The sequence below is a fragment of the Pogona vitticeps genome, chromosome 3, assembly GCF_051106095.1.
Source record: "Pogona vitticeps strain Pit_001003342236 chromosome 3, PviZW2.1, whole genome shotgun sequence".
NCBI classification, from domain to species: Eukaryota; Metazoa; Chordata; class Lepidosauria; order Squamata; family Agamidae; genus Pogona; species Pogona vitticeps.
In genome coordinates, this window is record NC_135785.1 from 186,265,678 (window position 1) to 186,281,289 (window position 15,612).

The 15,612-nt window shown below is 43.0% G+C and overlaps 2 protein-coding genes across 8 annotated transcripts in view; one reads left to right on the forward strand and one right to left on the reverse strand.

Moving 5' to 3' along the window:
• The window catches only part of PDHA1 (pyruvate dehydrogenase E1 subunit alpha 1), a 34,706-nt gene extending 26,796 nt beyond the window's left edge, over nucleotides 1-7,910 (forward strand). For all 4 annotated transcript variants that reach the window (XM_020789183.3, XM_020789181.3, XM_020789182.3 and 1 more), the window contains 5 exons: nucleotides 326-481; nucleotides 575-646; nucleotides 3,028-3,095; nucleotides 6,107-6,215; nucleotides 7,463-7,910. In XM_020789183.3, the coding sequence (XP_020644842.1) occupies nucleotides 326-481; nucleotides 575-646; nucleotides 3,028-3,095; nucleotides 6,107-6,215; nucleotides 7,463-7,627 (570 nt within the window). In that variant the 3' untranslated portion in view covers nucleotides 7,628-7,910. The remainder of the gene's footprint in view (nucleotides 1-325; nucleotides 482-574; nucleotides 647-3,027; nucleotides 3,096-6,106; nucleotides 6,216-7,462) is intronic.
• A 2,673-nt stretch (nucleotides 7,911-10,583) lies between these two features.
• MAP3K15 (mitogen-activated protein kinase kinase kinase 15) overlaps nucleotides 10,584-15,612 on the reverse strand; it is an 84,731-nt gene continuing 79,702 nt past the window's right edge. For all 4 annotated transcript variants that reach the window (XM_072994315.2, XM_020789177.3, XM_072994316.2 and 1 more), the window contains 6 exons: nucleotides 15,453-15,558; nucleotides 12,778-12,985; nucleotides 11,575-11,687; nucleotides 11,309-11,406; nucleotides 11,146-11,222; nucleotides 10,584-11,065 (listed from right to left, as the gene is read on the reverse strand). In XM_072994315.2, the coding sequence (XP_072850416.2) occupies nucleotides 10,984-11,065; nucleotides 11,146-11,222; nucleotides 11,309-11,406; nucleotides 11,575-11,687; nucleotides 12,778-12,985; nucleotides 15,453-15,558 (684 nt within the window). In that variant the 3' untranslated portion in view covers nucleotides 10,584-10,983. The remainder of the gene's footprint in view (nucleotides 11,066-11,145; nucleotides 11,223-11,308; nucleotides 11,407-11,574; nucleotides 11,688-12,777; nucleotides 12,986-15,452; nucleotides 15,559-15,612) is intronic.

A 15,612-nucleotide genomic window follows, 5' to 3' on the forward strand; every position in this document is an offset into this window, starting at 1 on the left:
CCTTTACTCTACATATGTATTTATTGGTATTTATTGCTAATTGTCAAGTCTCTTTTGTGTTCTGTATCAGCGCAGCAGAATTCAAATTCTGAGGATTTTTCTCCCGCTGTTTGTAGGCATTTTAAACATAGTTGAATGTGATACTAAGGATCAAAGCATGCATGCACATGGGTGCAAGGAAAATACACAGGAATATTTTAGTGCTCACAGATTGCTACGCAGTTTCTTCCTGTCCTTGGGAAAAAAATTGAGGGTTACCCTTGAGGGTCAAGCATGTAAATCTATATGAATTAAGTAGTATACAGAACTCTTGTTGTTCTTCCAGGGTCAGATATTTGAAACTTTTAACATGGCAGCCTTGTGGAAACTGCCTTGCATTTTTATCTGTGAGAACAATCGATACGGAATGGGAACTTCTGTAGAGAGAGCTGCAGCCAGTACAGACTACTACAAAAGGGGAGACTTTATTCCAGGACTTAGGGTAAGAAGAATTTTCATATTTACCATTTTCTAGAAAAGAACAGAGATATGTTACATTTGGACTACATTTTATGCCTTTTCCTCCCCCCAATAGGTTGATGGCATGGACGTCCTTGCTGTAAGAGAAGCAGCAAAATTTGCTGCTGACCATTGCCGATCAGGAAAAGTAAGTTGTAGTTTCATTACTCAAAACAAGTGTGTGTTTTGGTTTTCTCTTGCTTAGTAAGTTAGGTAAGTGTGATAGTTCAAGCTGGAGATGATGATGATGATTAAGATTACTATGAACATACATTGGTATTTCTACAACTAATTGCAAATCCCAGAGCTGCCTTCAAATGTGCAGTATTATTTTTCCCCCGGCTAGATGTCCAATTTCCATCTTGACCAGCAGGTTGGGACTGCTTCCCCCAAACTTCACTTCCCAAGTGCTTTTCTGGGTTCACGCCAGCTGTTTCATGTTTATTTGAGGTTACTTGGCATGTCAATATTTTTTGCTGCTGCTCCTTTTTTTGAGGTTCTGGTTCTATAGTTTAATTACCTTAACCACATAAAGAATAATTGCTTCCTGCCTTCCTTTCCTGTTAATTAGAGAATGTTTATAGTTTTGCAACTCTCTGGTTCACTGTTGCCTAGAACAGTCCCTAACCATTGAGGCATGTAATAAGGAAATTATAAACGCTTGGCAATTAACAGAGAAGAAAGCCAGAAATTACTCCTATTGAAAGCTTCCTCATTCATGTAAGATCCAAAACAGCTATATTATGCAAAAGGAAAAACAATAAACAATGTTTCATACTAATTAACTTTAAATAAGTTAAAATTATCACAAAGTAGGTGGCCTGAAGACAGGAAAATGCCTGGGAAGTTGTGCTGCTGATCTACAGCAGATGTTTTTCTTTCAAATCAATAGTTTTGTGAGATCAGGGTGGGCTACAAAAATTGGCTTATGGACCATGATGCTCACCTCTGGTTTATTACAATCAGAGAATGGGACAGAGGTGCAATGTGATTATATATCAGAACTTGGTGCTGCTATGAAAGGAAAATTTTCTCTGTGAAAATCACTTAAGGTCCATAATAATGTCAGTCCACTATCTCTGTGAGAGCATATTCTGTCTTCTCCTTCCCTCTTTTTCTCATGCTTTAATGCAGCCTTTGTAGAGCTTGTTGAACCACTATTTTCCATTACATTTAAACTGGGAACCAGTGATTGGGAGTTCAATTCCTCACTATGCATCTCAGAAGAGCCAGCCTGTCTGGCTGTGGGCAAGCGGCACGGTCCCAGGGTGCCTCCAGGAAAAGGGAATGATAAACCATATCTGAGTACAGTACTCTTTACACAGGAAAGCCGTGAAAAGGGTTGCCATAAGTCAGAATTGATGGCACACGATATTATTATTAATGGTTGGCAACCCACTGCTGCAATTAGAGCTTACAGCACAGGTTCAGATGTCATAGGAAGCAACTGTTTATCAAGTCGAGCAGTATTGCAGTGAGACAGAAAGGTGAGAAGAGGAAGTGTACAATCTCAGTACTTGTTCTTCACCTGTTTTGTACTACGGCTTCTTAGAGAAAGATCTTTTATAGCTCACCTCAACAAAAAGGAGGGCCCTGAACTGGGCAGTATGGTGACTTTAATAATCCCATTTGCTAAATCACCGTGAGCAGAAGAAGCTAAATAACAATTTTAACCTATTTCTTCTGTCCTTATCAGAAGTTTACAGGAACATTTCTCAAAGCTTTTAGTAGAATATTTTTGCATCATTGGTAGTAGTTTCATAGTGTTAGTGTTCACTGTCATTGCAAGCAGGGAAGAAAGAACAGGTAGGTGCCATTGGAGGAGAATGGTCATAGCACTGTTAGAATCTTTTTGATAAAATTAAAATAAGATAATATGAAAATTATTTAAAATTCTAACTTGAAGTAGTAGCCAGGAAAAACATCTAGACTTCTCTTGAAGTTATATATTTTTTATTAATATCAAGAATTAAGAGAATGAAATCTGTTCTGTTATTTTATTTTTTTAAACATGGTAAGTGTAGAAAGGTCATTATTAATTTCTAAAGAAGCTACAACAGAAATGCTGTTTTGCATGTTGTGGTGTCCGCAGAGCAACTGTTACTGATTTGAGTTACATATGCAAAGGAGTGGCCCTTGTGCTTACCTGATTTTTACCATGCCACCACCAGCCTTGGGTTTTGGAGATTTCTTTTGGTATGTTGACAGTGCCCTGTAATGGTGAGCTACTGCTGCAAGCATATGGCTCAGCATGTGGTAGCTATACAAGACAGAGCCATAGTTCACAGATGTGCTTAGTTCTGACTAAGCATCCAGATCAGCAATGAAAGTTAGATTTAGTGGTCAGCACAAGCTTTCGCTAGATGCCATGGCTGTCCAAAATTATGTGTACCTCCTGAAACAAGGCCCTTAATACCACTGTAGTCTGACTAATCCTAAAGCAAAGGCACAATTATAATTGGCTCCTGCCAAGAAAATTTAGGCACTGTTTTCAAAGCTATTTATGGCTCTCAACTTCAATTTTACCAGGGTCCTATTGTGATGGAGCTACAGACATATCGATATCATGGACACAGCATGAGTGATCCTGGAATCAGGTATATTTCTTCTCTGATTGCTCCAAACATTGTCTTTAAAGTGAGAGGAAATTGGTTTCTTGATCCTCTTGGTAAATAGCTGTATACACATGAAATGATTTTTAGATGTTCCTGGTCTTCTGTCTAGGGTCGTTTTTTTTGGGGGGGGAGCCCCTCCTACTCCTCTAACTGCACAGCAGAATGGGGAATATAGAAAAATTGCCCCTTATCCTTTAAGCAAAAGGAGCTTTTTTCTAAAGAAGATGATTGGAATGTTGGCACAGCCCTTTGAGGTCCAGGTGTGGGTGGGACCTTGATCTCTGGTTCTCTTGTGAGCTAGACTTTTTACAGATTCAGAAGAACCGCTCTGGTTTCACCACCTCTGTACGGTGAGCTGTTAACAGATAAACAATTTCTTGAGAAAGTGATGGCAATTTGATAGGAAAAAAATGCAGTTTTTATGAGTAGACTACCTTGAAGAGAAAACCAGCAATCTGTGGACTACCTTGAAGAGAAAACCAGCAATCTGTGGAAAATTGATCTTTGTATCTAGGATTATTACTCACTTCCTATTTATCAGAATAGTTGAAAGCAGTAGCTGATCTGAGTTACTGCAGTTCAGGAAGGGGAAGAGGATTCCATGAAGAGAATTTCTCCAGTGGCCCAGGTGGGGGCAGGGGCACTTTTGATACAATTGTTTTGAAGTTTTGTGTTATTAGGGCTTTTGTGGTTGTGTAATTTATTGTTAAGTTTTTAAATGTCTTGTTATGTTTTCTGTTTGTTATTAATAAAAAAAATGTAAGAAAAAAGAATGAAAGTACTGCTTTCAGATATAAGGAAATACCAAGTTGCTGGTTTTCATCCTTAATTTTATCTCCCAAGGGGAAATGATAAGAAATCTCTTAAACTGGATTACTCCAAACTATAAATTTCCACTTCTGTCTAAGTGTTGCAGACTATAGTTTGTTCAAATCAGGATCTGAAACTAATCAGACACAATCACTTAGGAAAGGTGGCGATTGAATCTAGATCAGTAGTGTTAGGAACTAGTAGTCGCAGTTCTAAGTAAATGCTCTGAAGCTAGCTGTGTTAGTCTGTTGCTGTAAAAACATCAAAAAGTCCCGTGGCACATTAAAGAGTAACAAGTTTTATTTGCCATTTGCTTTTGTGGACTGTAGCCAATTTCTTCAGGTACATCAGAAAAAGTAAAAGAATGGCAAGTCTCCTTATGAGGTTGGTGAGTTTGTACTCCATATGGCTAAATGTAATCCCCTCCACTGAAAAATTTCCAGAGGGCTGCTATGAAAGTTGGTTATAGGAGAAGCAACAGAGGCTTGTTGGCTCTTCAGATACATCTGAAGAAGTGGGAAGCAGTCCATGAAAGTTTATGCCAAATAAAAGTTGTTAGTTTGTCAAATGCCCTAAGAGTTCGTTATTATTCACTATGTGCCATTAACATTCTTTTGTTGTTGTTTGTTTGTTTGTTGTTGTTTTTTTTGGGGGGGGACTTCCATCTCCCAGAATTGTCCAGGAATTCCCCAGGAAGAATTCTAGGAGTTCCAGCCCACAGACACACACTTAAAAGAAACCTATAGTTCACTTCTGTACCAGAGCCTCTACCCCAAAAGTTGCATGGCTGTTTCAGACCTTACTTCCTGGTATTAATTTACAAAAAGGAAGTTGCTGTGGCACTTCTTGGAGTCACTAGTTCTTCAGGAGGTGAGGTTGTGGAGCGTAAAGGGTACCAAGACTACAGCTCCTAGGAAGCACTGCAGCAGCTTCCTCATTGTGTACACTGACAACAGAAAACAAGGCCCAAGAGAGGCATGTGGCCTCAGGGATAAGCTGTGGTCCATGTGATTGAAATATAAATGTGGATCTTGGCCTGGAACTTGGCCTGGGGATTTCTTGGAGAATTCTGTAAATTGGACTCCAAAAAGCTCTAAAAACTCAATGACATATCCCTAGTTATACTGCTTTGCTGTTAGTGGAGGCAAGCCCAGAATGCTGATTCATTTAGAAACACTGCTCTCTGAAGGCTGGTAGTTACTACTTTGAAAATAAATCTTTGGCCCAAATCTTTTCGGGGCTATCTGCCTGTGCAATGAAAATGTTGGCAGTGACAGACTACTGCTGATTTAAAGGTTGTATTTTTTTTAAGTGCTTGCATCGTCCTTGTTTTATGTGTAGGCCCTGTGCACCCTTAAATCAAAGGAAGCCCGGATTTACAGCTGAATCTTGTCACTGTAGTTTTAGGCATATCCCAAGTCAGATACAGTACCTTAAATGGTGGATTAATGCCATCATAGATGCTGAGACACACATTAATCTTGGTCCAAACAATTGAAAGATGATGTATATGCTCACCATTGCTCATGGAAAAAAATGAAATATTCACAGTTATGACTGTTCAAAATCACCTTTCAGCCTGTTACGGATTAACCTTTTACAAGAACAAGGTATCTTCTGTTAAATGCTTATATTTAATACCATTATGTAATAGGCACATTGCATAGCATTGCGTTTTTTTAGAAATGTACATATATGGTCTTTGTGTGCCAAATTCAGTGCTTGATATGTCTGTATCTCTTCCTTTGCACAATACACAGTACTCTGTTACATAAGTAATACGTGTGTGATATATATGCTGTATGTGCATTATGATGATTGCTTTGGAACTCGCCTATATGGGATTATATGATATAATAATAGTAAAAAAAGCCCAACAACAACAGAAGGGGTTGATAAAAGTATAGTGAACTTGCATTAGTTGGTATAGGACATTCATGGAAGGAACCATTCTTCCTCCCTGATAAATACAGTATCCCTGCTGTGATTCTTGGGGTATGCACACATGATGATTTAGTGTGTGTGCCTCCTCTGAGAATTGCAGTGGGGATGCTTTGTTTACTAGGGTGTAATGACCTGACAGTTACAACTTGGCTTATGCTATGAACAGGATTTCAGCCAATCAGTTCTGTTAGTTCAGCAAACATTGTATGTCATTGCTTTGATTTATTTATTTATTGCAGTTACCGAACAAGAGAAGAAATTCAAGAAGTCAGAAGCAAAAGTGATCCCATTACTCTTTTGAAGGACAGAATGGTAAACTGCAACTTGGCTAGTGTGGAAGAGCTAAAGGTAAGAAGTCTTCATTCAGATTGAGTAGAATTGTTTTGGATAAAATCCCTAAATCCAGTAGGGAGCATTTATGTAGAACAGAGCAAATTATGTTGCACCACAGCATATTTTGGCATCAGAATTACCACTGTTGCCTAGTACATGACTGCTCTTTTTCTAACAACTATATTTTGTGTTGCTGTTACCTCATTTGTAACATCTGTACAGTGGTGCCTCGCATATCGATCACTTCGTTTTACGACGAAATCACTTTGCGACGATGTTTTTGCTATCGCAAAAGCAATCGCTTTGCAATGTTCCCTATGGGGAAAATTCGCTTTACGATGATCGCAGGGAAGCGATCATTGCAAAGCCCCCATTTTCGGCCAGCTGATCGGCGGTTTCAAAATGGCCGCCAGGTAAACAAAATGGCCGCCCGCTGTGTTGCCTCTAGAGGCACCGAAAATGGCCGCCGCAATGGAGGATTTTCACATAAGGTTAGTTTTGAAGCCCATAGGAACGCATTAACTTTAATATCACTTAGCAGCGAGTTTTGCTGCACGGATTAACATCGCTAAGCGAGGCACCACTGTACCTTGTCTACCATCTGAGCCCATGCCAGGGATAGGCCTTGCCATTATCCCAATTGTTCTATCACATATACTTGTAGAGAATTTTGAGCTGGTACTTACATACTGTTATTCAGGAAAGTGGGACTTTCCAGCTCTGTTGAACTGCAACTCCTATCATCCCCCACTGTTAGTCATGTTGACATCTCATGGGAGTTTTTGTTTAACTGCTACTAGCAGGCCATGTTCCATGTCCCTGCCATAGTCACTACAGTAAGTTCGTCTGTGGCAACGTGCAGTGCTGTCAGGAACTGCCTCTAAACTGTCACACTTCCATTTCCCACTGTGCCTCCTTGACAAGAACTGGACTCAGTGTTTCAGAGGGTCCCTTCTAGCTCTGTACTTCTAAGAACCTTCCTCTTCGTTTTGATGTGTGACACAGATGTGCAAACTGCTTGTTTGAGATCACAGTGAAGCAGGGTTTCATCTTAGGAAGGGCAGAAATTCCTAAAGTACTGAATCTGATAAGTTGTTGAAACTTCCACAGCTGGATTCAGAGTGCAGCTGTACATGTCCAGACTTTACTACCATTTAAAACAATTTATTAATATTGAGATTTTACCTGCAAACAATCAGGTGCCAGAGATGGATCTCTGTGAATTTATTGTTCTTCCACTAATGTTTTTCCTTTCTTTTTAGGAGATTGATGTGGAAGTAAGAAAAGAGATTGAAGACGCAGCACAATTTGCCACAACTGACCCTGAACCACCTCTGGAAGAACTAGGCAATAATATTTATTATAAGGAGCCACCTTTTGAGGTGCGTGGCCCAAATCAATGGATTCGGTATAAATCTGTTGGCTAAATTATTTGTTACTTCAGTCACTAGAAAAACTGGTGGATTTTATGCTGAGGTTAATTCTTGTATCTATTTGTTTAGATGGGAAAAAGTCATTTGGCAGCAAAGTAGACATTGTGGATGGGGGTGGGGAAAGGAAGTATCATTGCGTACAATGCTGAAAAAACAGAGTTTATTAATTTATATGTAAGCTTCATGATGTTCTTGGTTGCTGTACTTCTGAAAACTATTATGCTAAAATCATATTATGTACAGTAAAAATTGGCACATTAAAACTTCTGAACAGATACTTCTCATGGGCTATGCATTTTAATTCTTACCTTCTCCTCATCTCCCCATTATTATCCCCTAGGAAAAAAAATCTTTCCATGTGCGTATTTTTTACCTTAACCTTTCAAGTATGTACTTAGAATGACTATGCAATGTTTCCTCTTTTAGAAGCCTTGCACAGTGCAAGATACTCTCAGGTTTTGTCTGTTGCCTTACACATCTACAGTGGTGCCTCGTTTAACGAATGCCCCGTTTAACGATGAATCCGTATAACGATTCATCTTTTGCGATCGCAAAAGCGATCGCATTACGATGTTTTAAATGGGGGAAAATCGCTTTGCGATGATTGTGGGGAAGCGTTTCCCCACGATCATCACAAAGCCCCCACTGATCAGCTGTGTTTCAGGGGGTGGAGAGAGCGAGCCCCGAAGAACAGCTGATGGGTGGGTTTTTTTTGCGAAGCTGGCTTTCGAGCCAGTTTCGCAAACCCCTCCCCGCCGCCCATCAGCTGTTCTTCGGGCTACCTCTCTGTGCGCTCCGATCTCCAGCCCTGGCAACCCGGGCTGGAGATCGGAGCGGACAGAGAGGCAGCCCGAAGAACAGCTGACGGGCAGCGGGGAGGGTGTTTGCGAAGCTGGCTAGAAAGCCAGCTTCGCAAACCAATTCGAGCATCGGGCTGCCTCTCTGTCCGCTCCGATCTCCAGCCCTGGCAACCCGGGCTGGAGATCGGAGCGGACAGAGAGGCAGCCCGAAGAACAGCTGACGGGCGGCGGGGAGGGTGTTTGCGAAGCTGGCTAGAAAGCCAGCTTCGCAAACCAATTCGAGCATCGGGCTGCCTCTCTGTCCGCTCCGATCTCCAGCCCTGGCAACCCGGGCTGGAGATCCGAGCGGACAGAGAGGCAGCCCGAAGAACAGCTGACGGGCGGCGGGGAGGGTGTTTGCGAAGCTGGCTAGAAAGACAGCTTCGCAAACCCCTTCGAGCTTCGGGCTGCCTCTCTGTCCGCTCCGATCTCCAGCCCTGGCAACCCGGGCTGGAGATCCGAGCGGACAGAGAGGCAGCCCGAAGAACAGCTGACGGGCGGCGGGGAGGGTGTTTGCGAAGCTGGCTAGAAAGACAGCTTCGCAAACCCCTTCGAGCTTCGGGCTGCCTCTCTGTCCGCTCCGATCTCCAGCCCTGGCAACCCGGGCTGGAGATCCGAGCGGACAGAGAGGCAGCCCGAAGAACAGCTGACGGGCGGCGGGGAGGGTGTTTGCGAAGCTGGCTAGAAAGACAGCTTCGCAAACCCCTTCGAGCTTCGGGCTGCCTCTCTGTCCGCTCCGATCTCCAGCCCTGGCAACCCGGGCTGGAGATCGGAGCGGACAGAGAGGCAGCCCGAAGAACAGCTGACGGGCGGCGGGGAGGGTGTTTGCGAAGCTGGCTAGAAAGACAGCTTCGCAAACCCCTTCGAGCTTCGGGCTGCCTCTCTGTCCGCTCCGATCTCCAGCCCTGGCAACCCGGGCTGGAGATCGGAGCGGACAGAGAGGCAGCCCGAAGAACAGCTGACGGGCGGCGGGGAGGGTGTTTGCGAAGCTGGCTAGAAAGCCAGCTTCGCAAACCAATTCGAGCATCGGGCTGCCTCTCTGTCCGCTCCGATCTCCAGCCCTGGCAACCCGGAGAACAGCCTGGGTAGGCGGCGCAAGGAGGCTTCAAGCATCGGGGACAGGCTGGGGGGTGGACTGGGGAGCTTGAAGCCTCTCCGCGCCGCCTACCCCGGCCGTTCCCAGACTTCTGGAAGTCCGGGAACAGCCTGTGTAAGCAGCGCGGAGAGGCTTCAAGCCCCCGGTCCACCCCCCAGCCTGTCCCCGATGCTTGAAGCCTCTCCGCGCCGCCTACCCAGGCCGTTCCCAGACTTCTGGAAGTCCGGGAACAGCCTGTGTAAGCAGCGCGGAGAGGCTTCAAGCTCCCCGGTCCACCCCCCAGCCTGTCCCCGATGCTTGAAGCCTCTCCGCGCCGCCTACCCAGGCCGTTCCCAGACTTCTGGAAGTCCGGGAACAGCCTGTGTAAGCAGCGCGGAGAGGCTTCAAGCTCCCCGGTCCACCCCCCAGCCTGTCCCCGATGCTTGAAGCCTCTCCGCGCCGCCTACCCAGGCTGTTCCCGGAGGCTTCAAGCATCGGGGACAGGCTGGGGGGTGAATCGGGGAGCTTGAAGCCTCTCCGCGCTGCTTACCCAGGCCGTTCCCGGACTTCTGGAAGTCCGGGAACGGCCTGGGTAAGCAGCGCGGAGAGGCTTCAAGCTCCCCGATTCACCCCCCAGCCTGTCCCCGGAGCTCGGAAGGGAATTGTCGGCAGGGGACGGTGGCTTCGGGGTCCTTCCGAGGCCGCAGCCCACTGCCGACATTTTCCCCCAGCTGAGCAGCGGGGCTTGGATCCGAGCCGCGGTGGCTACCCCAGCCATGGCCGGACTCTAGGGAGTCCAGCCATGGCTGAGGTAGCCGCCGTGGGTCAGATCCAAGCCGCGGGGGGAGAGAGAAAACCGGATAATCCGTTCCAATTGGAACGGATTATCCAGTTTTCAATGCATCTCTATGGGAAATGGTGCTTCACATAACGATGTTTTCACATAACGTTTTTTTTTCTGGAACCAATTAACATCGTTATGCGAGGCACCACTGTACTAACGTCCGGGTGTATATAATCAGAAGGTAGCAGGAAGTTGCCCAAACTTATTTTTAAGAATAGTTGATATTTATAAAACTATATCATTTTATATTTAAATGTGATTGGTTAAAGTGCATAAGCTAATGTTTAGCTCTAAAGCAAGCATTTCCTCAACTCATTTACCTAGCTGGAAAAATAAAACATACAAATCTTTGTCTATTCTAGTACATCAGAATGCTGTAGTACAGAATGACAAGCTTCAAAAAGAAAAATCAGAAACCACACTATATCAAAGCATTGTGGTCCACCTGTTCTTTAACATAATACTTCCAAAGAAAACCTATTCAAAGTATATGTTGTGCAAAATTTGCAGGACCAAGTATACAGACAGTACTGTATGTACAAAAAGCAATAACTTAGTTGGAATGTGTACCCAAATTAGCATAACTGAAGTGCTAACTTTGAATTTCCAAACGTTTATTATTCAGTTTTCTGTGTTTCAATATTGCATTCCAAATTCTGCAGAGGAGGCCACCACTGTATGGGAAGATAACAAGAATTTTAGTTGAAATCTATAAAAAATATATACTTCTAGAACTATGCAATTATCTTCTTACCGTAGTCTAAGGAATCGTAAGTCATCTTTTGTGATGTCATTTAGAATATCATTGAGTGTATAATCCTCTTGAACAAACTGAAAAAATGAATAATTTCACTGTGTTCAGATAACAGTGACAAAACGTGACAGATAATATCTGATACAGTCCTGTTTAATCTTACCCTATTAATTGTATCTGAATCAGCTTTTTGTTGTTTTAACCACTTGATAAGGTCTTCATCTACATCATGCTCAGGAGGAGAGGGGGATGATTGCATTTCTGTAACAATCCAAATATGATTAACCAAATTCGTTGTGTTGTAAAGGATCATACTGTCCAGACTTCTCTTTCATCTTCAGATTTACTTTATAAAACTTGCTCAAAACATATTACTGTACTATCATTTTCCTTAAGGAAATGGTTAATAGCTTTCATTCTCATACCTACCAGTGGTTTTCAACTGTTGCTGAAGGAGCTGCAAATCCTGAATTTTTTGTTCCAGTGTTTGCCGTAAAAGAGTCTGATATTCTTTCTCCTTCTGTACAAGGTTTTCCAGGAGCCTGTAAGATAAAACAGAAGCCAGTGTTGGGTCCGGCATAACATTCTCTCCAAAAGTACTTAAATGGTAGCAACTAATTTGTTGCAAATAATAGATGACAGCATGCGGTGATATAGCTTATCAGAACAACTATGTTGCATTGAAGTTGCCATCTCTAGGGGTCTTGCAAGTGTATACAAGCCATATGATGTGATCTACTTCAAGACCCAGTTTGTCATTCTTTGACTAATGAGAAGGCCAGCCATGTTTTCTGAATATCATCAGATTTACATTTCTAACTGCAAGAGTTTACCACTTTATGTTGCCTGCCTTGGCTGGGATCTTTAGACTAAATTTTGGGGTATGACAACATGCACATTTTTTGCTGTTGCTTTAATGACAGGGAACCCTAAACTCCAAACAAACTGTAATGGGAACTTGAGAAGGTAATTTAACTTCTCAAAACAGTAATGAATAAAAGAGGGGCTAGTGCTCTTTGGAGTCTACCTGCTGTAATTCTGTTTAAAGACAGGCTCTGGAACATGTGGAGCACAGTTTATGAGGCCCCTCAGTCTGAATTTTTTTTAAAAAAAAAAACTGCTTGTGTACAAGTTCTCTTCTTTAAAACTCAGCTCACAAGCTGGTAAGTTGCCTTCTCCAAAGGCTATAAGGGAGCAAAGTAAGACGCATCTGCTATACTGTAGGTATTATGTAGCTGGTCACTTAGCTTTCCATGGATTGGGGCTGAGGAACCTTTTTAAAATTCCTGTTCAATGTCACATTCCTTCTGGGTTAGTCTGTCAGATGCCTTGTGCCCTGCAGGCCACTAAATGGAGAAACCTTGTTTTTGATAAGAAATCTGAGCTGACTGGTTACCAAAACATTTGAAGTAAGTCCACAAACAGAATCAGAAGGTTGGAGGAATGAATGTGAATACTGAGGGAATTCCTCAAAAAACAAAGAGCATCTACAATGACTACCTGTGTAACTTTAGCCTTTGGAGAGTGAAGGCTCACCTAAGGGACAGTTCACACCTGAAAATGATCAAGAGACTGACTAAATTAGAAGCCTCAGTGCACGTTAAAAACCATACATATTGACAGATGCTTTACCTGTTGGTTTCTTGCTTAAGATGGCTTAATTGCAAGTTAAGCTGCTGCTGAGTATCAGGAGATACCGAAGAAGGAAGTGTGCACAGTCCACGTGCTATAACTGCTTCCTCATGTCTTTTTGGCTCTGTTTGCTGGTAATCCTCCACTTCATCTGCCTCTTTTTCTACACATTCATTCTCTGATGCTGGTTCAAAGTGAGCTCGAAGCTCTGCACAAAGCAAGAGAGAGTCACAATTTTTGTCTCCCCCTCTTTGAAATATATGTGTGGAGAGAGATTCATCTATAGTCAGTGTATTTAGATTTTAAACTGAAACTTTCCCCTCTATGATTACTGAGCTCATTCCAGAAAATGCAAATAACTAGAGAGTACTTAAAATATTATTTTCTTTTTTAAAGGATAAGTTAATCAAATTTGAAATCTCTATTAGAGCCAGGGCTCTTCAATTTGATTAATTTGTCCTTTGAAAAAAGATAATCTGGAGAACTAGCCATTAGTATGTTCTGAAGAGGGCATAGCCAGCTAAAAAGAAGAGTTTTAGATATTTTAAAACAAGTATATTCAGGAAAAGCACTGCTGATTAAATGCTCTCTCTCTTAGAACCAGTGTGATCTGTGCATAGTGAACATGCCCCTCCCTTCCAGCTAAATTATTTAAAAAGATGTTCAGCAACACTGCGCACCAGAGAAAGTTGTGTGACATCACACTTAAAACGCCTTTGCACATGCTGAGGGGGGGAAACCCTTATAAACATTTATTGGCTACAGTCCATCAACCAACCAAAAATACATCTAATGGGACCATCATTTATCTCATACTTCCTCTGCTTTGCCAGTACGAATATAATGGGGGACCATGCCATAAGCCTTGTTGGAATGAAGATATACCCACCTCCTGACATACCAGCTTTGTAACTGTCAAGGAAGAAAGTAACTTAATCTGATATAACTTGTTTTTGAATATCCTGTGACGGCTCTTTGTATGAATGCTCAAGAATAACTACTGGGTGATTTTTTTAGAGAAAGTGTCACACTATTAAATAGTCTAGAACAGAGGCCCCCAACCCCCAGTCCGCGACCCAGTGCTGGTTCGTGGCCTGAGCTGGACCGGGCCACGGCGACAGACCTCCCTGCCCCCCTGCACTCACTCACCCCCACAGTGCTGACTTGTGCAACTGCCCCACATTTGTACTAAAATAAAAATTTGGAGCCTAGGATGAAGAAGTACCTATTCTTCAAGGACTTTACCTCCTGCATATTTGTATGAGTTGGTGTTCTGACTGTCTGTTTTCTTTGAGGGCAAACACATCATCTCATTTCTTTGTGTCAGAACTGACCGACTGAATGATCTACACGCAGATACCTAACAGAACAGCTTACACATAAAGGAGATTAATTTTAAGGAAGCAAAGCTAGAACTTACATTTTGCAGAGATAGGCAGCAAAGAGCTCTCTCTATGAATGGACATTTAGGGGGTGCAGCCCCCCTTTTTAAAAAAATTTCTTTCACATAGTACATGAATATGTCTCATCCTCCAGTTCAGACAATTTGTTAAATTTACATCCTATCTTTCCCCAACATGTTCAAGGCAATGTACTGTTCTTCCAGAGATGCCCTCTGGAAAAACAGTGTTTCCCTAGAAACAATGGCTCTCCTTTTCCCCACTTGCTTCTTACAACAACCCTGTGGTAGGTTGGTGTCAGAGAGAATGTATACCTCCACTGGTGCTGAAACATGCACTGGCGGGGATTATTTGCCTACCCCTTTCGAACTGAAATGGGCAAGTAGTGGTGCCAATTAGTGCTTCCACAAGGCTGTGCTGGGGGGTGGACATACAGAACAGTTATTGGGCTCGACTGCCCTCAGCCAGTCCTCTTTTCAGAATTCCACCCACTGACCCTGGGTCCAGTGTGGCTGCAGTGGCTGTTTTGGGGCCAATAGGAATTTTGGGTCCATCTCACCTGACTGGCACATAAAGAGTAAGTGGACACATTTTTGCCTATCTTGCTGTTCACCCCAGAGACTTTTATGATGGTTAATTGGCTGAGCCATGCTTACATACTGTAGGTCACACTGATGGGTAGTACAGAACAGTATGTGAGTACCGGTGAGTTCCTAAGAAGCACACAGGGTGCTATTGTGCTCAGTGTCATGGCAACCAGGATCCAGATATTTGCTTGCTGGGATGAGGGGGGACATAGTGGGATGGCCTTGGATGCTGCCCGTCCAAGTTGTAGAGAATTGGACATTTGGCAGATGGGCCCCTCTGCAGATTGAGGGTGGTTAAAAGTCAAAATTAATAAAGTGCAGCCTTAGTTAACTCCATCACCTGTGTCCATCTCTTTATTTTGGGAATGGGTGGGCAATGAAAGGTTCAGAGTCACCTAATAGAGAGGGTTGGAGCGGGATCTCTTAAATCCCAGCCCACCATCTTTAACTACTATGCTATGCTGGCTAAAATCCTGTAGCTTAGCACAGTAAATAGCAACTGGAGTAGGCTCATGAAAAACATGGAACATATGGAGGACTTGACTAGGCAAAACACTGATTCAATGGGCCTAACTCTGGTTGCAACTTACTATGTTAAGCAAAAGGATTTCAGCCAATGAGTCATATTAATAGCCAGCCTACACACACCACATTTAGCCATAATATTTACTGCTTCGTTTGGACTTACCAGGAATAAGAATAGTGACAGCAGCTTGAACTGCACGTCGTATTATATTATCCATAGCAAACATCCAATGTGGCCTGATTAAATGATTTCTTAGTACTTTGTTCACCTACAAGAAAGAGCAAACTAAATAAAGTGACTGGCTTAACTTTCAAGTGTGAAC